This window comes from Artibeus jamaicensis, unplaced genomic scaffold (assembly GCF_021234435.1).
Source record: "Artibeus jamaicensis isolate MK-2021 breed Jamaican fruit bat unplaced genomic scaffold, CSHL_Jam_final contig_471, whole genome shotgun sequence".
Lineage (NCBI taxonomy): Eukaryota > Metazoa > Chordata > Mammalia > Chiroptera > Phyllostomidae > Artibeus > Artibeus jamaicensis.
The window spans coordinates 1,761,970-1,787,218 of NW_026521850.1; the positions used below are offsets into that span (position 1 = coordinate 1,761,970).

General features: G+C 65.0%; 1 protein-coding gene and 1 long non-coding RNA gene across 3 annotated transcripts in view; one reads left to right on the forward strand and one right to left on the reverse strand.

Moving 5' to 3' along the window:
• LOC128627823 (uncharacterized) overlaps window positions 1-20,877 on the reverse strand; it is a 56,485-nt gene extending 35,608 nt beyond the window's left edge. The window contains exon 1 of the long non-coding RNA XR_008392115.1: window positions 20,752-20,877. This is a non-coding gene — a long non-coding RNA (uncharacterized LOC128627823). The remainder of the gene's footprint in view (window positions 1-20,751) is intronic.
• Window positions 9,271-25,249, forward strand: part of OLFM1 (olfactomedin 1) — a 29,691-nt gene continuing 13,712 nt past the window's right edge. The window contains exons 1-2 of one of the 2 annotated variants that reach the window (XM_037127757.2): window positions 9,271-9,598; window positions 22,426-22,575. In XM_037127757.2, the coding sequence (XP_036983652.1) occupies window positions 9,533-9,598; window positions 22,426-22,575 (216 nt within the window). In that variant the 5' untranslated portion in view covers window positions 9,271-9,532. Of the gene's footprint in view, window positions 9,599-20,076; window positions 20,527-22,425; window positions 22,576-25,249 lie in introns of those variants that run through there. The other variant, XM_037127755.2, reaches the window with a different exon arrangement.

Here is a 25,249-nt window from a genome sequence, read left to right on the forward strand (position 1 = left end):
CGCCCCGACTGCTGGGTCACGGGAAGGCGAGGAAACTGAGGAAAAACTCGCAGTGACCAGAAACAGACACGCTCCCCGGTGCAGCCGGAGGTGACCGGGTGGAGCCCCCGTGGGGTCCCCGGTCTGTCAGGGAAGGCGCCCCTCCCACTGGCCCCAGGGCAGGAGGGCCAGGGTCCCGTTCTGCATGCGGAACCCCCTGCATGTGGACACTGTGAACGAGGCCAAGAGCAGTGTGTGCAAACCAGTGTGGGAGAGAGACCACTCCTGGGGTGACCGAGAGGGCCGGGTGGGTTCAGTACGGGAGGGACTGCGACCCTTCTAGTTTGAAGCCCCCTCAGAGCAGAGGAGTCACCGGCCCCGCTCTGCCTTCCCACTGCCCCTCAGCCGGCCGTGCTGAGCCCTCTCACCTCAGGTCACGACCTTCACACGGGCCTGTCCTTCATGCAGTGCCCGTACCACCGGGCCGCGTGCTCAGGGTCATCGGGCCCCCACCCTCAGCCCAGGGACCCGAGAGCCAGGACAGGGGGGTGGGGGACAGAGTGAGGTGAGGCAGACAGCGGGGGTGGGGGGCAGGGGAGGCTCCGAGGGCCCGGGAGGCCTGGTTCAACCGCAGCACGATTTTCGGGGTCCTCCCTCGGAATCTGCCTTCACGTTTCTCACGGGCGACTGGCAGCCACAGAAGCAAAGGAGCCGACGTCCACGGAGCCCTTCGGGAGCCGCTGGCACCCACTCACCCCATCGTCTTACATAAAAACGACAGTCCTCACTGCCCTGGCTTCCGGCTGGAGGGACCGCAGGAGGGGACCCGGCAGAGAGCAGAGACGGGGACCCCCATTCAGTGTGGACCCCAGGGACTCCCTGGGACTCTGGCTGGGCTCCGAGCTCCCGTTCATGGAGCCAAAGAGAAGCAGGCGGGCGGGGATCTGGGTCCTCATCTTGGGCAGGACGCAGTTGGGACCTAACTATGTGCCGACCCTCTGAACAGACACGGCAGATGAGAGTCTCGTCCCGAGCGATGACAGTCCACAGAGAGTCGGGAAAGAAGGACGGGGTCACAGGCAGAAGGCCCGGAGAGGGGCTGGCGTGGCAGCCACGTGAAAACGGACGGCCGTTTGGAAGCAGGCTCAGGAGGAAGGGGATGTGCCTTCAGGTGAGTGGGAGAGAGAAAAAAACCAAGCAGAGAAACAGGAAATGTATCTGAACTGAACGACCAAACGTGCACTTCACACGCACCGGACGCGCTCGGCGGGCAGATCAGAGATCCCGGACCCAGCGATCGGTGAGCTAGAGCTCGCTTGCCACGAAGAAGGAGAGAAAGACACGAGGAAGTGGACAGCATATACAATGGACGCGTCCTCTGTGTGCGGAGAGGGGACAAAAGCGCCCGCCCCCAGGACTCTGCCGGAACCGAGGAGTGGACAGAGCCTTGGACGGAGGAGAATGGACGCGTCACTTCTGGGCCAGCTGCACGAGCTTTCCCCAGGGTCCCACAGAACAGGACCTCGGTGGGGGGTGTTCTCGGGCAGAGTGGAGGATGCGGGCAGGAAAGCGGGTCTGCCGTCCGGAGAGATGGGCGTACAGGTAGACGGGAAATGGCCGTTTTCCCCTTAATGTCTTCAAAACAGACGCCGGCTAAAGCAAAAGCGGACGCCGCCCTTGGGTCCACAACACGTGCAAGGTCATGTCCAGCGTGCTGGACAGTACTGGCACTGGGCGGGGGTGCAGGGGGCTGCAGCTGTCAGCAGAATGACACCGCATTGACCCTCGGCAGCCGGGCACCCGTTTGGGAGTGCGCATTGCAAACCCTGAGTGACCGCGAAAATCAAGTGCAAAGATGTATAGCTTACAAGTTGAGAGGTTTGTGAAAGTGGAATTATTTTTAAAAGACAGTCAAATGACCCAAAACAAAGGGAAAAAAGAACAAGAAATAAACAAATAAAAACAAAAAACAAATGTCAAGTGACGCCCCTAAATATTAATGGAATAAGCCCTCCAGTGAAAAGGCAGGGCTTCTCAGAAAAGATTTTTTTAGAAAAGCAAGACCCAATGTAGACCCGGCCGCAAGAGAAGCACTTTAGATCCAAAGACCAACACAGGCTGGGGATGAATAGAGGGACGTGCGTGCCACTCAGGTGGTGAGGACAAGAAGTCAGGTGGCTCACTGAGTAAGACGGAACAGACTCCAGGACACAGGGGGCCGCAGGAGTTAGGACGGACATTTCACAAAGACGAAAGGCTCTGTCGGGAAGACACGGCCGTCCTAAGCGCATGCCCACTGGGTGCCAGAGCCTCGGACGGCAGAGGCGACCCCCGCAGAACTGAAGACCAGGACACCGCCCTGCTACTGTAGCAAAACGTCCACTCCCACCAGTGACAGAGGAGCCAGGGAAGAGGGCATAGAAAGGGAGCCCTGAGGGACACCACCCATCACCTCGACCTACCTGGCACCGCTCAAACACTGGGTGCACCCGGTCGGAGCCCCCGAATGGCTGGCCCTGGCTGGTGTGGCTTGGTGGGTTCTGTAAACAGACATGCGGAGGGTTCAACTCCCGGTCAGGGCACAGACCTAGGTTGTGGGTTTGGTCCCCAGTGGGGGGCACGTATGGGAAGCAGCGATCAATGCTTCTCCCACTCTCTCTCATTCCCTTCCCCTCTCTCAAATCAATAAGCGTGTCCTCAGGCCAGGAGAAAAATAAACAAAGCACAACAGTAACAGAATCGTTGTTCCCCGTCCACCATGGAACTGAATTAGAAACCAGGAGTAACAAGGTATCCAGGAAAGCCCCCCCCCCCCCCGCCGCGGAGGTCAGGAGGTCAGTCGCGTGGAGATAGTCAGTGCTCTTGGAAGAAGTCTCGGCGGGAATCGGAAAGCGTTTCAAGCCAAACCGCAGTAACACGCACCGTGTGGCAGCCCCAGGGCCTGCGGCCAAAGCAGCGCCCACAGGAAAACCTGCCACGTTCACCAGCTTCTCTGACAAATGCACGAAGGCGTCACATCAACAACCGACAGCCCTGCCTCAAGACTGAGAAGAGCAGAATCAACCAGAGTCAGCAGAAGGGAGAAAAGACTAAAAATAAAGAAAGAGCCCTGGCTGGTGTGGCTCAGTGGATTGAGCACTGGCCTGAGAACCAAAGGGTCACCGGTTCCATTCCCAGTCAGGGCACAGGCCTGGGCTGCAGGCCGGGTCCCCAGTAGGGGGCGCACGAGAGGCAACCACACATTGATGCTTCTCTCCCTCTTTTTCTCCCTCCCTTCCCCTCTCTAAAAATAAATTTAAAAATGTTTTTTAAATAAACCAAAAAAATAGGAAACCAACAAAAAAAGAGAACATTAACAAAGTCGAAAGCTGATTCCTTGAGGAGATCACACAGCAGGGTCGACCCTAACTAGACTGAACACAGGAGAAAATGAGAAAAACAAGTCATTAATCTCAGGAAAGAAACACGGTGGTTATTTCAGATCTTAAAAAGATGAGAAACTATTATGAGTCATTACATGCCAATAAATTCAAGAACATGAAAAATGTAATAACTTCATGCTACCCAACCTGACAACTCAGGTTAGAAGGGCAAATTTCTTTAAAAATACCACCCACCCAAACGTACACTGGACAAAAGAGAAAATCTAAACGTCTCTACAGCTATTTTTTAAAATGAGTTTTTAATTAAAAACAATCCGACCTTCCCACCAGAAAAACAAAAAACAAACCCAGGCCCAGATGGTCCCACAGGTGAATCCGACCAAACACCCAAAGAGGGACGTGGTCACCTCCACGCAAACCCCGTCAGGCTGCAGAAGAGAAGGGACAACTTCTCGCCTCTCGCCTGGTTTTACGCGGCCGGCGTAACCCCAGCGCCAAACCGACCAGGGCGTTGTGAGGAAGACCCACTTGGACAAACCCACCCTCCTCGAGATCGCAGGCAAAGTGTCCTCGCCTTGGGGGCGGCAGCGCACAGGAGGACAAGCCGTGATGGCCACACGGGGTCTGCGTCAGAAAGCTGGGAGGGCTTGACCTCCGAGAGTCAGTTCTGTGTTCCACCATGTTAACAGAACAGAGGAGAAAACCCACTGATCATCGCGTAGACACAGAAAGAGGCATTTAGCCAAGTTCAATGGCCAATGACAATCACAACATCCTCAGCCAACGAGACCAGAACGACACAGCCAACCTCTGGCACGGACGTGAAATCGACAGCGAACGCCAAACTTCACGGGGTGACTGCTGTCCCCCTCCGCTCCTGAGCCAGGCCAGCACCCTGCCCTCGCCGCTCCTGGTCACTGGGTCCTGGAGGCTGCAGGGACCGAGTGAGGACGACACAGGCACAGGAGCAGGCAGATCGGAACAGGAGCCGACCAGGCCTGTCTGCGGGAGGCACAGCAGCCTGTGCGGTGGCCTCCGGGTGGCCACAGGAGGCGGCCCCTCTGGGCCCCGGCGGTGCTGGCCCCCCCTGCGCTTCTTCTGAATCTGCGGCCACCAAGCAAAGGCCAGGGAAACATGACCCCATGTGCATGGGGTCCTTCACCTGGGGACCCTCCCTGCCGGGCTCACCTCTCGGGGCCCCCGAAGGCGCTCCGTCCCACCCCTGCGGCCCCCAGTCTCTTCGCCCACATGGGGACTTTGGGGACAGAACCCACAGGTCCGGCCTCTACTTGCCTCTCCCCTGAGCCAGGGGTGGCCAAGAAGGCCCTGGATAATTTTTCCTAAGTTGCGGGTTTGCTACAGGATGCCAGCCTGCCTCCGATTCCGTGGCTGCTGCTGACAGAACGCTGGCCCGAGAGACCATGAAACTGATGTGTCTTCTTCTGTCACCTGTCTTACTAAACCAGGGGCCTTCAGTGTTCGTGCCTGCTTGTTCCCGATGGCTCCCCAGGGACAAACAGTGGGCAGGTGCGGCCTCGGGCCGCTGGGACGTCTCTGAGGGTGGCGAGTCAGGGCTGAGCGGGGTCCCTTTCCAGGTGGGTGGGGGGTTGCTGGGAGGACGATGGGCCACGGGAGCCCTGAGGGCCCAGGTTTGGGCAGCCTCTTCCATGTCAGGTCCCGAAACCCTGATCCGGCGACACCCCTCGCAGCCGCCTCCGGTCCCTCGTCTGTAGCCCGAAGCAACAGTAGAGACAGACACCAGCTGTGGACAGTTTGGCTCGGGTCCTGGAGCCGGTTTGCCGGGCAGGGGCGCCGTCTGGGCCCACTGAGGCTCTCGTCTCCAAGGGCGGCACCCAGACAGAGGCGGGCCTCCAGCCAGGGGAGGGGACCCAAGGTCAAAGCTGACCTGACCCCAGCGTGGCCTGGTGCTAGAGTGACAGCAGGAGTTTGGGGACCTGCAGAACCACAGTTCGTCCCCCACAGGGACCTGCCGCAGGCCCTGGGGTGACTCTCAGGCCAGACTCGGGGGCACTGAGTCGGGACCCTGAAGAGCAGCCGTGGGCGGCGCCCCGGCCTGGCACTCTGATGTGGTCCGTCCCCTGGTTGGCCAGCCCCGGACAATGGCTGGAGGCTCCTCCGCGCCTCTGCTCGGTGTCTCCCCCCAGGTCGCTCCCACCCACGACACCCACGCCAAGCCCCTGACTCCCCCTTCGCCTGCTTCTCCTCTTCACTGGGAGCCCCAAACCAAGGCTCCTAGACTGTCCCTGGCCCCCACGCCCACACCCGGCCATGGGCACATCCTGTCCCCACTCTCTCTCGGGACACAGCACTGCAGGTTCCCCCGCCCAGGCCAGTGCCGCTGTCACTCTCGGGGCCCTGTCGGCCAGCCCCCAGGTCCCACCCAACCATGCCCCCATTCCCTCCCCAGGGAGACAGAGACTCAGAGTCCCCCCAGTGCGAATCACACCCCACGGCCTCCCTCCTGCCACCCTGCCGGCCACCTGTCCCTGAGGACAAAAGCGAAGGTCGTCTGAGGCTGGCAGGGCCCCCGGGCTCCGGGCCCCACTGCCCAGCCCCCGCCCCCCGCCGGGCCTCCGTGGGCACCGTCAGCGAGCCTCCAGCCCCAGCACCCCGTTTTGTGGCTCACAGCACTCCCCACAATCAATATTTGCCTGGTTCTCTCCTTTGCTTGCTCAGTCTCCACACCTGCCAGAGGCTACATGAGCTGCTCTCTCTCCGAAAGCCATCCTGAGACCGGCCCCGCAGACGTCACCTCCTGTGGGAGGGGGGTTGTGTCAATGCGATCAAGTTGAGGGTCTGGAGGCAGGGACACCACCACCTTAAACGTCGTTCGACCCATAGACGGGGCGGTGTGAACATGCGGGGGGCTGAGGGCGAGCCTGATGGCCGGAGGGGTGTGGCCACCAGCCGAGGGACACCGGCAGCCCTGGAAACTGAGGCAGGCAGGAAAGAAGGACCCTCCCAGGAGCCTGGGGGGGGGGGAGGCGGGGGGCAGCCTCCGACACCCAGAACCAGGAGAGAACACCCGTCCGTGGGTGCAAGCCCCCAGCCTGGGGCCCTTTGCCCCGGCAGGCGCGGTCACAGGTTGAGTCCCACACAGGGGCCTCTGCTTTGCTTCAGGGGGCTCCGAAAAGGGAGAGAGAAAAGCTACAGCAATAAACGCCTTCTCCCACCAGACGGAAGTCAGAGCGAGGAAGAAAAACACAGCAGGGGGGTCCCAGGATGGTGTGGAGAGAGCCACGTTCACACGGGGGAGGGGAGGCAGCCAGCCTGGGACAGTGACCAGGGCCGGGAAGGACCCCGAGGGTTGGAAGCCCACCCGTGGGCCCACAGGGCCCCAGTGGTGCAGAAAGGCAGCCTTGCATCCTGGGGATCAGCCCGTCCCCATCACCTGGCCGGTGCCTGTGGCCCCAAGGAGGAGGCTCTGTCTGGTCCCACTCACCACACAGTAGGTCCTCAGTTCACAAGCCTCAGTTTAACGAGGACCATGGTGCCAACGGGAGGCTGGGAGGGAAGGGCCAGGCCTGTGGGGACTCAGTGGGTCGCCCGGCTGGGCACCCGGAGGAAGGTGAGGTCGGGCAGCCTGGGGCTCAGAGCACACACAGGACACCTCTGGCGGGGTTGGCCCCATTTGCTAGGAAATTTTCAGAGAGAGAGAGAGGCGAGTTGGTGCCGTTGCCTTGGCAACGGCTGTCACATTGTAACCAGGCTGGCGGGAAGGAGGCTTGTCTTAAAGGAGCACGAAGCCCATCGATTGCTGGCTTCCCGAGTCGCAGCGGGAAGTGGGCTCCTTCCCAGGCTCAGCCCAAGTTCCCCTGGGGGGCAGCGGGAGAGGGGGTGCGAGGGGGGTCTGCTGCACCAGCTGATGAGCAAAGCGGCGTCCCGTAGCTGGACACCCACCGGGCCACGTCCTGGCACCACGCAGGGCCCGGGGCTGGTGGGCGTACAGGGACTAGGTAGCTGCCCCACCCAACAGGCTGCCCCTAGGACCCAGGCCGGCGCCTGCCTCCGCCTGCCTCACTCTGAGTCGCCCCGTGGCTTCCCAGGTGGGACAGCCAGCAGCTGAGAAGGACAAGACTCTGACTGGTCAGCCGAGAGGGGTGGCAGTGTCCCTGGCTGTGGCCACCTTGTGCCTGGAGTTCAGAGGACCGGCAGGGGAGACCAGAGGCAAAGACCCCCGGCCAACGAGGACCAGCGGCCAGGGGTGGTGGTCGAGGGAGCAAGTGCAGACATGACCACCCGCAACGGGGTGGGAAGAGCGTGTGCACTGCCCCCCACGCAGGGCGCTCCCCGCCCCTGCGGCCTCTCAGAGGCTCCCTTGACTCATGGAGACCACGCCGGGGCGGGTAGAACCGCAGGAGGGGCAGAGAGAAGTGGGACCACACACCCCGTCTTTCTCTTTTCTGGACTCTCTGACCTCAGGATCTCAGGGCCCACCTGCCTGAGGGCGCCCCACCAGGAAGGGCCAGTGGGGGGAGGGGTGGAAGTCCAGCCCACCTGGCTGGTTGGGGCTGTGGCCTCAGGGCTCAGAGTGCCCAGGGCAGAACCCTCAGAGAGGGGAGCCGAGGTAGCCCCTCCCCGAACCCCACCACCTGCTTTCTCGAGGCCCCTACGCTCAGGTCCCTCCTGAACGCCTCCTCTGTGCCAGGTGGCAGGGTGACTGGCAGGAGGGGGCCTCTTGTCCTCACTGCTCTGGACCTGGGCAGGTGGCCCCCTGTCGGCCCCCCCCACCCCACAGGCCCCTTCCCTGCCTGAGACGGCGGGGGGCGGGGGGCAGGTGGACGCGCTGCCTTGTGTCACTGTCTGGCTGTCAGCTGTGTCCCTCGCAGAGTCAGTTGTGCGGAGGCCAAACTGAAAACAGGGACGGCGTAGACGCGTCTCCACCACGATCCCCACCTCGGCGTCTCAGGAAGTGAAGGTGGTTGGGTCTCTCTCCCAGAAGGAGGAGCAGAAATGGGGACTGCGGACTCGGGAGCGGCTCCTGCGGGGCCTCCGGGGGGAGCGGAAGGGTGAGGAGGGCCGGGAGGAGGAAAGTGAGCCTGTCCCCGCAGCGGGGGGCGGGGGGGGGGGCGACGAACCTCCAGGCCTGGGGCCGAGAGGGTGGGCCGGGGCTCAGGGGATCGGGAAGCACAGGCTGGCTGGCGCGACCCTGTCCCCGGTCCCGGCTGCAGGCAAGGCTGCCTGGGGAGGCAGAGTTGTGTCCTCTGCTTCGTCCGCACGCTCGGGCACATCACCCAAAGCAGACCCATCCGGTCCTCTGGTGTCTGTGCGTCCCCACCCCCCATGGGCGTGCACAAGCCGGAACCCAGGGCAGACCCCCAGCTGTGCCCTGAGTGGACAGAAGCCCCGGGTCACATGGCCGCTCCCACCTCAGGAGAGCAGCACGAGGCTCGGGTCCTGCCCTCCAGCTCCCAGGCTCCGTGTCCCCAACGAGGGGCGGCCTCTGGCAGCAGCTCTGCCTTTCTGTCCCCGCCTCCTGGAGACACCGCGCCTTTCATTCCAGGCCAGCACCCCAGCTGCCCCTTGGCCCCGCGGCGCTCTGCGGTCCACTCCCTGCCTCTGGAAGGCCCGGCCCGGCGCTGTCCACCCTCTAGTCCTGGTTCCAAATCCCAGGAGCGGAGCACCCCGCCCCCACCCCCGCACCCTCCCCCCTCCCGCCCGCAGCTGCGGTCCCGAAGGATGGCCTTTCTTCCCGCGTTAAATTCCCCCGCCTTTTTGATGTCACATCCTGTCCCGGCCTGCTTCCCCGCCCGCGGCCGCCGCCCTCCCCGGTCCCCCGCGCGAGCGTGGCGCGCAGGTCCCTCTGCGCCACCCGCCCCCGCCCCTACCCAGCAAACTTTTGGCACCGCCGCTGGGCCGCGCCTCCGAGCAGAGAGCGGAGAGCCGCTGGAGGAGGGGCCGCCGCCGCTGCCGCCCCGCCCGCCGGCCCGCCCCGCCCGAGACCGTGGAGCGGGGCCCGATCAATATGCAGAGCGGACGCTCCGCGCAGCAGAACCCGCGCGCCGCCGGCTCCGGGTGCTGAGGGCGCGGGGACAAGGCCAGGCGCCGCGGCGGAGCCAGCCCAGCCGAGAGCGCGTCCGCGTCCACGCACCCGCCGCCGGCGAGCACCAGGCTCCTGCACGCCAGGACATTGGAGGCGGCAGCGAGACATGCAACCAGCCCGGAAGCTCCTGAGCCTCCTCTTCCTCATCCTGATGGGCACCGAACTCACTCAAGTACGTGCACCCAACGCCATTTTCCTCCCTGCGCGCGCGAGGCGCCCGCCTGGCCCCCGGGGAACCTGGCAAAGTCGGGGAGCAGCTCAGCGCAGCGGGCGCCGAGCCCCGCGGCTGGGGAGGACGCCAGAGTGGCCGCACTTGGGGCGGAGGGAGGGGTGCAGACCGACGGAGACTGGTGCCGCCGGGTTTCCCAGGACCCCCAGCCCTGGCCCAGCCAGGCTGCGCAGGGGGGCCGCTCCCGCTGAGAAGTTCGGAGACCTGCGTGGGGGGTCCTTCGGCTGCTATTGTTTCTGGGGGAGGCAGAGCAGGGTGTCCAAGCACCCGGTGTTTTCAGAGGTGGCGCTGCCCTAACTCGCAGCCCGCACCCCGCAGCCCGCACCCCGCACCCCACTCCTCTGGAGCATCCCTGCCTCTGGCTGTAAGGCTGCCCTTGGGGCTCCCCAAGCCGAGAAGCACTGGGACTCGTGCCTCCAGGACCAGACTGGGAAGGGCAGGTGGCAAGCTGGGCTGGGGTGCGGTGGGCTTGGCAGAAGGGCTTGGGGGTGGCCGCCAGGCTCCCGGGTGAAGTGTGAGCGGCAAGCCGCCGTGAGCGCGTGGAGGACCACTGGGCATTTCGCGTGGGCTTGCCGTCCCAGAGCCTGTCTCCGCCGGGCGTTCTCCATTTTAAAGATGCGTCTGGGGCTGGCGGGGCCGGCCGTCTGGGAGCGCGGCTGGCAGAACCGCTGGGGCACCAGGGTGCCGGGAAGAGCCGCCTGCTTCGGGGGCCCGGCTGCTCGCCGGTGACATTAGAATGCCCTTTGGATGGTGCCGCTGTGCCACGCTGCGAGCTGGAACACCAGCCCTTCGGAGCGGGAGGTGGTGGGCATCAGAGCCGCCGCCTCGAGCCCCAGCGGGCCCCCGTCCTCCCTCCCCCCACCTCCCTTCCTCTCAGAACAAAAGAGGAAACAAAAGAGAAGAGAAGGTTAGAGGTGGATCACGGGAGAGAAGGCTCTGGAATGAGCTCCCCTGGTTTTCCTGAAGCCTTCTTCTACTCCTTGTCTCTCCCTGGGAGGTGCAGCCCCAGCCCCGGGCCTGGAGGGCTGTGTTCTTGCCCCTCATCCCCTCAGAGGCCCCAGCCAATCGGCCGGGTCCCCGGGGAGGCTCAGCCTGGTGTGGGGGACAAACCTCCCGGCCGAGGGGCCGGCTGTGCACCGGGACCGCCAGGTGCATCCACACCCACGGACAGGGCACACCCAGGCAGGTGCCTCATCTACACATCTCAGGGACCGGAGGACCCTCCAAGCCTTTGCCACGGCCCTCAAACTTCCAGGCACCCTAAGCCTTCACCCCCAGACCAGAATGCCTAACTCCGGAGGGCCCCCTTCCTGCGCCTTTTTAAAGGTCCCCTCTTCTTGCGGAAACTTCTATTCAACTTCGGTGGGAAGCTTTGTGTCGGTGGTGAGAGCATTTGCCCGTCCACGTGAAGGGTGCAAGCCGTCCATCTCTCAGCCGGCCCCTAACCCCACCGCACGCACGCCTGCTTCCCTGTGCAGAACGCCCGAGCGTTTCAGGACCCTGGGCAGCTCCCCGGGCCAGGAAGGGAACTAACTGCCTCTTCCTTCCAGAGGTTCCTCTTGCTGAGGCTGAGCCGCAGGGCCTCCCCCGGGACTGTGTGCCTCGGCACAGCCAGCCGGGGGGAGGCACCGACCACCCACGAGGCGGCCACCTCGAAGGTTCTGCCTTTGGGGGGCAGTCTCCTTGGGAGGCCCATGGTCCCTGATGGTGGGGGGATGTCAAAGCAAAGCTCAGTGTCTGAAATCGCTGTAGGTGTCCCAAGTCCAAGAAGGGGGTCAGAGGCCAGCTGCCTCGGCCACCAGCTCCAGAGAGCCGGGTCCCACCGGGGAGGCTGAGCTGGGGTCGGACCAAGCTCCTCTCACCTTTAACAGTGACCTGCGGGGCCCGGGGGAAGCATGGGTGCAGGGCCGGGGTGCTCTCTGTCGGAGAGTTGGTGGGGACACGCGTGCCTTCCGGGTCCCAAAGTGGTTCCATCCGAGGAAGCCCCGGGGCAGGTGTCTTGAGAGCAACACTCGTTACCTGGGGAGAGGACGCAGTACCTCTGGGCTTCAGGAGGGGGGACCAGGGTCCCGGCGGCTGGGGCTGAGCGGTGTGGGGTCTGTCCCCTATCCACTCTGTCCCCCATCCACCCTTCTCCTCTCCTGCTTTAGGGAACCGGCTCCCATAGCCACACCTCGCTTTCAGGGCTTCCCCCCCCAAGGGATGCGAGGCCCCAGGGCCGCTCTGATTGCAGATTAGCCTGAGTCGAAACAGGAGCAAGGCCGAAACATAGGGGTTTTACCTGCACGTTGGGAACACAGCCGGAAGGATTTTGGCAGACGGGCCGCGGTGGGGAGGGGGCGGAGCACATGGCTGGCCATCTGTTCTCCCGACAGCTTGCTTTCAATGAGCCACTCAGTCAAATGCCAACTATGGATCGATGGCCTACTACGCGCCAGGCCTGTGGGCCCGGGCAAACTCTGGCCTCAGTCAGAAAAGGGGTTGACGTGGGGTCGTTGACGTGGGTCACTCTGCGGTTTTCAGCAGAAGGGCTGGCATTTCCTGCTCCTCCAGAAGCACCGCAGGGAGCTTCCCAGGCCGGCTGGGGGGGGGGCCTCTCCGTCCTGGGGTGGGGGCGCTGGGGCAGCACTGGGGCTCCCTGAGTGCCCACACACCTCAGACCCCTGCAGACACAAGCACGTCCCCTCTAAGTTATGGCCTGAGAGGACTGGGAAGCTCTGGAACAATGACCTTGAACCCAGCTGCCCTCACTCTCCCCCAGGGCCACCGGGCCCTGTCCTGTAACCTTGGAAATGCTCCTGACCTTTCAGCCAGTGCTTCCACCTTTGGACCAGGCTGGTGGCACTCGGTGGTTCCCAGGGGAGTCCCCTCCTGTGAACGCAGCCCTGTCCTCTCAGCTGCTGCCCCCACCCCACACGTAGCTCTCGGACACCAGCTGGTCGCGGGGAATGCGGCCACACCTGGGGTGCGATGCTGCGGGAGTTTGAGCCCCATGTGCCATCTGGCATCCAGGCCAACGGGCTCTGTGGGGAGACCCGGGGCCTGCCAGGATTATTTATTTAAGAGGCTCAAGAGAGCAGAACCAAGTGGGGCCTGAGGGGAGAGAGGAGGGAGGTGTCCTCCTCAGAGCCGGAGCAGGCCTGGGCCCGGGAGGGGGAGGCAGCCTGGGCCCGGGCGCTGGAATGAGCCAGGGCAGGAAGGCAGGGCAGGGGCAAGCGGTGGGGCTTCGCTGAGGAAATCAGTACCGGGGGGAGGCAGGGCCCCTCTCATGAGCTGCCAACCCCCGGCCGACATGGGGGGCCTGCCGGAGGGGGGATGAGGGGGCCACAGGGGGAGGGGTCCCAGCTATAAACGAGCACAGAGCTTCGGCGAGCCCGGGCTGTGCTGGTCGGGTCTCCAGGCCTCATAGGGTGACCACTGGGTGCTCAGACCCCAAGTGTGATCCTCTGTTTGCCGGCCCAGCCACCTGAGTGGACAGGAGACCCTGGCCTCCCCTCGGGGTGCACAGATGGGGCGGGGCCACAGAGGAGCCCCTGGGAATCCTGCCACCCTCACACTCGGCCCCTTCCATGGTGGAAGACCCCAGCCCACACCCTTGGACAAATGTCACGAGAACAAAACACCACAGTCTGTCACCTGCCGGATGAGCCGCCCTCCTGCCCACCGACCCCAGCTTCCGAGCCACACCCGCCCTGGACATGAGCGGTAGCGGGCATCGGGGTTTAGAGAGCAGCGGGTCTTTTCCTGAACCAGGCGGTTTGGAGCACGTGGGATTTATTCTGGGTTTGCTCTGCCACAGCAGGGGCTGGCCCCGGACAGGCGAATGTACCCCACTCAGGCCAGAAACCCCCTACGCCAGGCCGCCGCTGGTCTCCACGTGGACACTTTGCTCCTCACTGAGCGGCCGTGAGCCTCTCCCGATCGGGGAAGGCAGTGTTCTGCCTGGGGTGGCACGTGTTACTACAGCCACCGGGCCCTGGAGTCAGTACTAACAACACCAGGGACAGTAACACAAAACTCATTACCAGCTAAACTGAATCAGACCCACGGCCGCCCTGCGCCAGGTGGATGGAAGGAGCCGATTTTCAGCTCCCAAAGATACCCAGTGGGTTCTCTTCACACTCTGAACCCAGAGGCGACAAGGTCACCCCCATGTAGGAACGGCCAGGGGAGGGGGGCGTCCAGAGGGACAGGCGAGCCCCCGGTTTCAGCTCCTGACATGCAGAGGACACTCGCCGAGGTGGGGGAGTTTCGGCCGCATGTTAGACTCCAGCCTGGAGCGTAATCAGAGCCAAGTGTGGCCGTCCCCAAAACCCGTGTCATCGTCCTCACCCAAGAAATGAGGAAGCCGAGGCTTGTGGCGGCTGAGCACCCTGTCTAGTGGCCCGGAAGCAGGTGACAGTCCCAAGTGGAGTCCCAGGCCCGTCTGGCGCCCGTAACACCGAGTTCGTGTTCTTGTTAAGAAAGAGAGAAATGAAAAGGAGGGAAAATGGCCCGGCGTCGCCGAGAACGTGAAAGGGAGGCGCCTGGTGCCGGTGGCCGGACCACACCGACCTGTGCACGGAACCTCTGAGAGCCAGGCCTGGGGGGGGGTGCTGTCTCCCTCTGGCCATGTGGCCCAATGCTCGCCCGCTGCCGCCGACCTTGAAACTTGGCTGTAGCTGCGGAATGGCAGGGCTCGGGGAGGACGGCTGGGCCGGGCCCAAATGGGCCGGGCCCAAATGGGCCAAGTCCTTCCGACCACTGAGGAGAGGTGACCTTGGACGAGTCCCTTTCCCGCTGAGGACCGAGAGCAGAGAAGACCGGGACACAGTTGTACTTGGCTCGTGGCCCCAAGACCAGGGAAGCCTTCTTGCACCATCTGCCCTTCTTCTGCACCTGGGCTCGGTCTCATGACAGCCGCCTCGGTGACAGTGGGTACAGCGCCTCCGCTCTCCAGCAGTGCCGAGAGGACATGGGCTCCTCTTGCTCCGATCTGGGCGCAGGAACACAGACCGTATCCAGCTGTGCGTGGTCCCCCAGGGTCCGGGATGAAGGGTCCGGGCGACAGACCAGCCTTTGTCTGCCTCCAGCTGTGCAGGCGAGAGCGTGGCCTTGGACGCGCTCACTGCACGCAGCACCGCCCCTCCCGGCGGGTTCGGGGAGCACACCGGGGCCCCTCCAGGCTCCAGCCTCATTCCTCCAGTGTGTGTGTGGCGGGGGCTTCTGGGAAGAAAGTGACTGTCACTCGTTTCAAGCCCTGCGTCAGGTGTCTTGGGGCAGAAGAAAGAGCGGCAGTGTGTTTACGAGCGTGATCGGTAACTCACCGAACACCCCAGGGTGGTGGTCTGGACTCAGAGAGACAGAGCTGGCACCTGTCAACAGCCGTGCGCTCCAACGCCATGTCCCCACACCCAGCCACCCAGCCCCAGCTGGCAGCCCAAACCGTGTCCTGTTGACACAGTGGCAGCCGGGCCAAGGGTGTCTGTGAGTGTCATCGATTAAGTCACTCGCTGGGCAACCCCCAGGATTTCAAAACAGGCAGTTTCTCCCGAGACAGCAGCAGCCTTGGGTGGCGGTGCCGTCTGTGCAGCCGCGGTGGCTCAGCAGGCAGGGGTCCTGGTGGGTGTGAGGTGGCCACACCCGGAGAGCACGAGCTCCAGGGGAAGGAGCCCCGTCTGCGGAGCGGGGCGGGGGTGGGAGCCCCCGGAGTCCTCTGCTCCGGACAGACGCCATATCCCAGGCGTCCCCTGTGCCCAGCTGGACCCCCCGGGCACCCAGAGGGTGCCGTGCCTGCTGGATTCTCTTGTCCAAGCCCTTCCAAGGGCCCCGAACGCAGTGTGGAACTGTCCCGAACAGCAGTGCAGGGAGAGGGAGGGCCGGGGGGAGGGGCAGTCCGTGCCACCCCCCAGCTCTGGCCGGTGGGCCTGCTCAGCCCCCCTTACTCTGCATGTGGCTCTGAGGCTTCCGCTCAGACGTGGCAGCTGTCCCCTCAGCCTCCCTGGCCAGAACGTCAGGCCGCACGGCCAAGCCCGACGTCCGGTGGGGAGGCCCTGTGAGGCGTTGGGCTGTCAGCCAGAAGGAAAAGCCTCTCACAGGACTGGCGTGCGGAGCAATCGGGTCCTCTGAGCCCGCCCCCTGCAGCCCCTGTGGCCACAGGAGGGGGCAGAGTGAAGGGGACATGAGGTGGGGCGGACCGTGGTGGTCCTCTGAGGCGGCTGGGAGAGGGGCCCCTCCCTCTGCTCCTGGAACCTCTTCCCTGCAGAGACAGGGCACACCCAGGGCGGGCACAGGGTGGTGGGGGCAGGGCGGCCGCAGGTGCCCCTTCCTCCTCCACCCTCCTGCCACCCCCCCTTTTTCTGCTTCCTCCTGCCCCTCCCCATCTGGTCCTCCTCCTCCATCTCTGCCCTCCTTCCTCCTTTCTCTCCTCCTCCCTCTCCCTGCTTCGCCCACAGTGTGCAAATAGCTGGGGGAAAATGTGGGTATTTATAAACGGCCAGAGAGCATCGCACTTGGTCCTTTGGGGGTGTCACTCCGCCATGCAGCAGGGGCACGGGTGGGCCCCGTTTCCCATCTGGACTGGGGACACTTGGGTGTGTCGCACAGCTGTGGTGGGGCGTCTGTTGTCGCGCTCTGGCACCCCGCGCGGCCCCTCCCCAGGTGGCAGGGTGCTCCCACCGCTACGTGACGTCAGCGCTGGTTTGCAGAGCCGAGCAACCCGGGGTGGCGAGGCTGGCATTCCCGTCGGCACGTGTGCTGGTGAACTTGTGCGGGGCCCACCGTGGTCAGGTCACGGCCTTCCCACGAGGGCCTAGGAACGTCCAGCAGAGACACGTCTGGTGGGCGCCATGCACCTGGCCATGCGGGCGACAGGTGTCTGTGGTCGGGCAGATCGCGCCTGGCCCGGGACCGGGGAGACTTCCCAGTGGCCGAGTGATGTGGTGTGAAGGCCTGTGTGCCCCTCAATTCCTCGTGCTGAAATCCTCACCCCCAAGGCCGGCCGCATCGGAGGCGGCACCTTAGGGAGATATGTCCTCCTGAACGGGATCAGAGCTTCATAAGGGGGCTCCGGGAGCCCCCCAACTCCCACTGAGTGAGGACAACGAACTGGGGAGCGGTCCCCACCACAGTGTGACTGGGCGGCCCCTCGATCTCGGCCTTCCAGCCTCCAGAGCTGTCGCAGTGAGTGTCTGCTGTCTCCTGTCTGTGGCATTCTGTTACAGCCGCTGACGGGACGGAGACACCGTGCATCTGTGGGCACAGACGGGCCATGTGTCAGAGCTCGGCCCAGGGGTAGCCGGCTCACCCCATGACCTCGGACAGGTCTCGTCTCCTTCTGAGCCTTGCATGGAGCAGCAGGGGGCGGTCGGCAGGGGCGCCACTTGGGGCAGCTGTGAAGCTCAAAGGGCCCGTGCAGGTCACGGAGGACGCGTGGGCGCAGCAGCTGCCCTCAGGATGGTGGTGGTCGTGGGCAGCCACAAACAGGAGCCCTGGCTTCAAGGGCAGCCCTGTGTACACTGGGATTTAGATTCCTCCCTGGGCACCCAGGGTGCTGGCCAACGCCTCGGGCCCTACGTCCCCAATGCGGTCACTCTTCATCGGTCCTTGCTGTGCGTCTAGAAATGCTGTGGAGCCTTCTGGATCCGGTTAGACTGGTCTGGGGGCTGAACCCTCTCCAGTGCCCTGAAGGCAGCGTCTGTCCTACAGAATCACAGACCGCAGCCCCTGGAGAGAACTTCGCTGAGCCTTAGATGAGCTGGGAGTGGCCGCCCTGGACCGCCCAGCGGGTGCAGGCAGCAGGAAGCAGCCACAGCACCCTGGTGCAGCCCCGTCCCATCCCCATGCCCCACCTGCGGTGGGAGTGGGGACCCTGTATCTGTCCAACTCTGTGAGGAGGCCGTGACTGGGATGCAAAGGCATGGAGGGGTCAGCTTTGCCCCCCATTGCTCTCAAAGTCTCTGGCGTCCCGGATCCGCTTAGTCCCCAGGGAGGCAGGCGACCCAGGATGGGGCCACATCTGACAAGCCCAGCAGGAGCCGAAATTTTAAAAGGCTGCTTTCTCAGCCGGCTTTAGGGGATGCCTAAGCCCTTTCCGGGCCCCCAACATGACTGTGAGCCCAGGAGAGGTAGAATGGGGGTCTCAGACCCCCCAGCACAGCCCCAACGGCCTGTCTCCTGGACAGTGGGAGGGACTCCCTGGGCCGGGGGCTCCGATGGCAGCCCGGCAGCCCTGCGGCTCTCTATAGCAGCACTCAGCGCCGGCCGAGGCCCATCTGGTCTGCTCCGCTGCGAGGGGAGAAGCCAGCTGAGGTGCACTCCTCACGCTGTGAGTGCCCCCCAGTCCTCTGGGGACACGAGGGGCGCGCAGTCACGCAGAAGCTCCTGGAGACCAGCGGTTTCCTCTGTGCCTGCCCGGTGTGCGCCTGGCGGCCTCTCCGCACCCCCACGAGAAACCGCTGCAGGAACATCTACACCCACGTGGTCTCCTGCCCGTGGTCTTTAGCCACGAGCAGCTCGGAAGAGAGGTGGGGAGAACCCTGGGGGCACCGAGCCCCCCGCCCCGCTGCTCCTTTCAGCCGAGGGTCCTCTCTGGGCACGTTTGGTCTGGTGCCCAGCAGGGAGGACACGGACTGGCGCCCTCACTGGAGGGCCATGCTGGCTCCTGCCCTGACTCGGTCCACACAGCACCCAGAGAGGAAGGTCACTATCATTAGAGCCGTTCGAGATGAGGAAACCGAGGCACAGAGGGCTAACCCCCTTGGCCAGGGTCGCACAGCCACCAGCGGCAGAGGCAGGGCCACCCGGGCTGCCCAGAGCCCGGGTCCGGCACCGAGGGGCCGTCCTGAGGGGCTTTTCTCCATTGTGTCTTCGGTGGGTTGAGAGAAAGTGTCCGGTCACGCTGGTGTCTGGCTGTGGAAAGCGCCCACGACCTGCTGCTGCGGGGCGGGTGTCACGTCTGCCCTGGGTTTAGGGCCCGCTGCGTCTCCTCTGCGGTCTGGGGTCTGCTGCCCCGCTGTACGTCCCATCTGGCACTTGGGTGGTAAATATCTGCGGCTCCTGCGCCGACGGCCTGAGGGTTCTGTCGGTTGGATTGGGCTGGGTTGGGCCCAAAAATAAGTGGTCGCTGCCTCTTCTGCAGGGGAAAGTGGTGTGGGCTGCCCGTGCGTTCTGGGTGGGAGCGCAGGGCTGCGGGGAAGCTGAGGGCCCCGAGGAGGGGGCGGGGCCCGGCCGGCTCCCCGCGAGCTCGCAGTACCAGCGCGCGCTGCGAGGTGGCGCCCTTCCCCAACAGTTCGATCGGTGGCTCCCGGCCCGGCCGCTGCCACCGCTCCTGGCCGAACATCAGGAAAACAAATCACCGAAACCCCTTCTGCTGGAGGATCTCACACCCAGCGCTCCGGCCAGGGCCATCCCTGCGGCAACTGAGTCCCCTCTAGAAGTAGGGACCGAGCCTCGAGGTGATGCCCCTGGCAGGGCATCGGTAGGGCCGGCTCCCCCGCCCCTCGGACCTCCACCCAGGATGGGAGGCGCATTCGCGGAGCGGCGTGGAGGGGTTACGGGGTGCGGGTGCGGGAGGCCTGCGGGAAAAGCCCCCCTCCGGTCGCCTTTAGAAGAAATAAGCCCCGTGAAGGTGTTTGACGCCGTCACCCTGAGCCCTCAAGGAGACTCCCGCGTCCTCCTGCTGAAGCTGCAGACGCCTGGGGGCTGGGGGCTGGGGCCGGCCTGCCCTGCCCTGCCCCTGCCTGGGCACCTGGACTGGGGCCCCAGCCCAGCCCCCAGCCCCAGCCCCGGGGCCGCACTACCACACCACTTGTGGGCGGGGTCTTTTAGCGCCTCTGCTGGGGTGCCTGAGCCCCAGTCCCACACCCAGTTCCCGCTCGGTGTGTGCTCGCCCCTCCACCCGCACCCGGGAGCCCACGGGTGGGCGCCCGCGCTGGCAGAAGAGCCCCTCTTCCCAAAGGCCTTCCAGCACCCGGCTGCCCAGGGCTCCGGAGCGGCTCTCCCTTCACACCCCCGGCGCCTCCCCCAGCGCTGGGCTGCTTTTGCAGCCGCCACTAGCTCGCCCGCCCGACCGCTGGGAGCCTGGAGCTCCCCGTGAACGAGGTCCCCAGCAGCGGGCTCTGGAGGAAGAAGTGTGGTCTCTGAGGTCCCGGGTCGGCGCCGCCCCGCTGGACCCGGCCCGAGGGCGGCGAGGGGGCGGCCCATCGGCGCAGCTAAGCCGCGGGAGGACTTTTATTATTTCGGGGTGGCGGTCTGTCTGTTCTCCACTGTCACCCCATCCCAACTCCTGGCGACTGAGGTTTGCAGACCTAACAGCCAGCAGCCAGGGGGCGGCGGGGAGCCGGAGCCGGGAGGAAAAATCCACCCATTTCCTCGGCAGATTGCGTCGCCGGCCTTGTCCCCGCCTCCCGCCCCGGCCCCCGCGCGCGGTCCGCCTGGCGCTCAGAGTCGAGCCGGCGGCCCTTCCCGGCGGAGGCAGGGCGCGGAGTGGTGCGGCGGGCGCGGCGGCACCGGTGCCCGCACCGCGGCGGGGCGCGCAGAGGCCGCCGGCGGCCCTTCTCCCTGCTCCCGGAGGCGGCGCACCATGGCCGGGGAGCGCCGGGCGGCGGCGGGCGTGCGGCGGCGGGCCGAGGGGGCGCGGGGACACGGGCGGGCGCCCCTGCCCGCCGCGGTGCCCGCCGCCTGAGGCCGCCCGGGGGCGCGGAGCCGGCGCGGCGCGGGCGCAGGAGGCGACTCGAGGCGCGATGTCGGTGCCGCTGCTCAAGATCGGGGTCGTGCTCAGCACCATGGCCATGATCACCAACTGGATGTCCCAGACGCTGCCCTCGCTCGTGGGCCTCAACACCACCCGGCTCTCGGCGGCCCGCGGCGGGACGCTCGACCGCAGCACCGGTGTAAGTGCGCCCGCCGCCCGCCTTCGCGGCCCCCTCCCTCGCTCCTTCCCCACCCCGACCCAGGGCTGGGCGGACGCGGCCGGGGAACCGGGCACTGGGGCAGGGTGTGGGCAGGGGCCAGGGGGCGGCTCCTCTGCGCTGCAGTGGCGACCCTGCTCCCCACGCGCCCCGCCGGCCACTCCCGCCGGGGTCCCCCCACACTCTGGCCACGCTTCCCTGCTTTACCTGGTCCCCTCTCAAGGTGGGGGATGCCGGCTCCCGGACTCACTCAGGCTTGGAGTCCTCACTCAACTAACGACAAGTTCCTCCTTGATAAGGTTAGGACTCTGAGGCAGGGACTTGGGGACTTGTCCAAGGTCACTGGGCAAGTGAGGGCTGGAGGCGCAGCCGCTCCACCCGGGTCTGGCTGGATCCACCCAGGGTTCCGAGCGAAGCCCGCCCTACTTTGTAAAAGCCGGACTCGACCGGCCTGGCTCTGGGCTGGGGAGCTGGTACCCTTGGCTGCCTGTGCCTCCGGAAGTCCCTAAGCGCCTCTCCCTCCTTATCCCCACAAGAAGGTCGGTCCAGAAAGGGTGTAGAGGGGCCCGGGGCCAGGCCCCCGGCTGCCCCTGGTTTTTCGCGGCTGCGGAGATCACCCCTCGCCTTCCGCGCCCGCCCCCCTCCCGCCCCGCCTCTCTTCTCCAGGCTTGGGGGTGGGGGCCAGCGTCCGGCTGCTCCTGGGCAAGGCTGACTTAGCGGTGGGCGAGTCGGACCACCTCTAGTCCCGGCTGAGGGCCCAAGGAGGGGTGCGCCGGGCCGGCCGGCCGGCCAGGAGCGGGAAGGAGAGGTGAAGGACACGGCTCCTGTGCCCTTTTGTCGCTTTTGAGGGTGCAGAGCTCTGGGAGGAGGCCTCCAAGGGACCCCCTCCTGAGACGCTTATCGCCTCACCTGACGTGTCAGAACTGCACCTACCGCCTCCTTCACAAGGACTTGGCCCCGCCTCTGGATGGGGAGCTGCCGGGCTGGAGATGAATGAAATGGAATGTATCCCCACTCCAGTTTCTCCCCACCCGACTCTCAGGTCCCACGCTAAAAATAGCCCAGGTGACCTGAGGCCACTGGGCAGGCTGCAGGGGCCTCCGGGAGGGACTGGGGCTGTGCTCTGACCTCCGCCCGGTCAGGACCACCTGAGCTGGGCTGCAAGGTGACACCGGCCATTCACACGCTGGTCTCTTGGTAGCCCTTGGGCACACCTCAGGACTGGGTGTGACACCCGGCACAGCACGTCCCCAGAAACTTGGGTGTTGGTGACATCCACCAAACGGCTCGTGGGTGGCAGCCTGCACAGAGGTGGCCGCCTGGCGTTTTCTGGGGCGGGCTGTGCCAGGCGGCCAGTGGGGCCAACAGGCTGCTGGGTCCCGGCTATTAACGGCGCGCCAGCAGGCACTTCATCTCCGGAGCAGCCGAAGGAGGCTGCGCCACCCCCTCCCCCCTCCCCCGCCTGCCTTAAGGGGAAGAGATCTTGTTTCTCGATCCCGTGCCCACTGTGAGCCAAGCAGCCTGCCCTTCCTGCCTCCCTCCCCTGCGGCTTCGGCCCGGGCTCGCCCCTCCCTCTCTACCTCACGGGCCCATTAGGTCACATACCAAAACTACGATATCCCTGGAATTCAAAAAAATGGAAACAGTTGGGCCCGTTTGGCTCCCTCCCAGCCCTGGGGCCCCTGACGGAGACTGTCTCTTTGTTCTCGGGGGGGGGGGGGCCTCTTCCCTCCCCGCGGTCAGAACGTGTCTTGAGATCACTTCCCTCTGCTTTTCCCCCAGGGGCGGTTGTAAACACCCTTCCCCGTGCCCTGTCTCACCTCTCGCTTTCTCTCCCCGCCTTGCCCCGCCCCTGCCCCCTCACCCCGCCCCCACCTCCAGGTGTTGCCCACCAACCCTGAGGAGAGCTGGCAGGTGTACAGCTCCGCCCAGGACAGCGAGGGCAGGTGCATCTGCACAGTGGTCGCCCCCCAGCAGACCATGTGCTCACGGGACGCCCGCACGAAACAGCTGAGGCAGCTGCTGGAGAAGGTGAGTCTGTGCGTGTGCATGGGTGCGTGTGCGTGCGTGTGCTCACACACCAAGGCGTGGCAGCCTGCAGGGTCCATCCCAGCTCCACTGCCTCACTGTCTCCCGCGGGGGATATTCGGGAATGAAGGAATGACCAGGTGGGGACGCCCCAGGGGTGGCCCAAGACGATGCACGGGGGGGGGGGGGCCCAGGGGGCTGTCTCTCCCAAGGTGCCCACCCCCTGCAGTCCTGAGGGCTGTGTCCCGAGCAGCTCCGAGGGTCCAGGGGCGCTCGCTACTTGGATTTTACCCAGGGGGGCTTTTTGCCCAGCCTGCCTTTGCGTGGTTGGATGTAGCTGTGCCCCCGTTGTGGATGAGTCCTTGGTACAGGGACGGATTAAGCTGTCACCTTTGTAACCCGCCTGGGGACAGCACAGAGCAGTTACCTTCACAAGAGCTGTGTGAGGTGGATGAGCTTTCCGCCCCCTTTCAAGAACTGGAACCTCGGGTCCAGGCAGGGGCCGACTCACCCCACGCAGACTGCTGCCTAGCGGGGGCGCTCACACCTGGGTCCCGGCTGCCCGCAGGCCGGTGGCCTCCGCCCCGCAGAGGCGGCCGCTCTGGCTGGCAGGGCCAGCTGGGCTCCGGGCACAGTCCACCCCCAGAGCCCTGGTGCTCCTGTCCTGAGGGTCGGGGCCCCCTGGGAGCTCCAGGGGACGGGGGGAGTGGCGTGCCCTTCCGTCCCACTCCTCGCCCTCCCCCAAGGACCGGGCCCCTCACTCCCCGAGAGAGCAGGGTCACACCGCACACAGCTCACACATGCAACACCACCACACAGATGTGTCACACACACACACAGGCACTCACACGCACATACATCACACACAAGTACACACCCCACACACCCTACACACATACGTCACAGCCTCACACAGGTCCTCGCACACACCCACCACACACAAATGCACACACCTCACGTGCACACCAACACACACACAGAGCAGCAAGGCCGAGGCTCTCCCCTCAGGTGGGGACAGAGAGCAGCCTTCAGTGGACACCGGCCGGGGCGGCCCTGGCAGCCGGCAGGCAGAGCAGGTCCTGCCGGTCCCCAGGGTCCTCTCCCTGGCCGCTGTGGAGCTCGCCAGAGCAGCCGTTCCCTCTGGCAGACGGTGCCACAGGTCCCTGAAGCCTGCTCCCCTCTGAGGGACGGTGTCTGTGTTCTTTAGCCACCGAGTAAGTCATATAAAAAGAGTGAAGGTAAAACACTCTCACCAGGTTCCACAAACATTTATTAACAGCAGACAAGACCAAAGCCTAATTAAGCCTTTAATTATTCAGAACTTCGGAGGAGAGAGGTGGAGCCTGGAGGGGCCTGTGGGGCTGCAGGGGCCAGGAGTCGCTGAGACCAGGACCTCCAGCTCCGGGGAGGGGACAGAAAGCCAGTACGGGCTTCCAGAAAGCTCCAGAAGCCCTGGGACCGCAGGCCCCCTGGGACCCCAGGCCCCCGAGCTCCCCTTCCCGCCTGCTCCTAGGCCCCCGGCGTCAGTGCTGAAGCAGCGGGGCCGGTTCACACCCCGGCGGGCGCCGTGCTCCACAGGGCAGAAGCCGTTTGCTGTGAGAACAGTCCAGCAATCTGCTAGCAAGGGGCAGGGATGCCATCTGCTCCTCCTCCGCCGCCACCGCTCGGTCGGGCTCCCTGCCACCCTCCTCTTCTCTTGGCTGGGGGCGGGGCACAACTGGGGGCTGCCGTGCAGATGTGGCCCCCACCCTCCCTGGCCGGGTGCTCATCCCCAGTGATGGGGAGGCCCCCCTCCGTCCCATGTCTGCACAGCGGCCCCACACCACAACCCGCCCGCCCACGGTGGGCCTGGGCCTGCACCCAGCAGCTCTGGCCGTCCTTGGCCCGGAGTCCCAGGAGGCGCCGGGGTCAGGGTGGAGGGCCACCGGGTGGGCGGGGCCCTGCTCCCTGTGCTTCAAAGATGCGCACAGGCAAGGCCCTGCGTTTGACAGGCGAGCTCGGCGGTGAGGCCAGGCCTAGGGCCGTGGCTGACCGCTGTGTGACGGCAGACAAGGTGCTCAAGCCCCAGACTCTTAGGGCTCGCAATGGCGCCCTCCTCCCAGGGCAAGATAAGTGACTGACGGGCGCAGTGTGTGGAACACCTCCCATCAACATTAGCAATTAGTTATCCCCGCAAGGCTGGGTGTGTCCGCAACCCACCCCCGATGCCGACAGGCGGCGAGAGAGTGGACACCTTCAGAGAGGGGCCTCAATCCTCCACCTCCTCCCAGGCGAGAGGACCCCCCCAGTTGCGGTGACAGGAGTGAAGGAGGCCTGGTCCCCTCCCTCAGTGGGTCTCCTGTCCAACAAAGTGGTTATGACAGGTGTGCGGGTGCTGTGCCGGCAAGGTGGCATCGTTTCCAAGTTCTACGCGGCCGCTTCAGGCTCTGCGCATCAGGGAGGTCTCCCTGGAGGCAGTGCTATTTGGTCTGGGCCTTGAGGGGCAAAGGGAAGCAAACATGACAACTTTTCTCAAAAGAAGTGTGGCAGTTATGGGAAGTGACAGAATAAGAGGGGTGAGGGGCATGGGGAGACTTAGGTGACAGAGCCCGTACGTCGTAGTTCCCACGAAGCGTCTAGAGAGAAAGGGTCAGACAGGGTCTGCCTCACGGGCTGTGTCCTGCCCCCGGCACTTTTG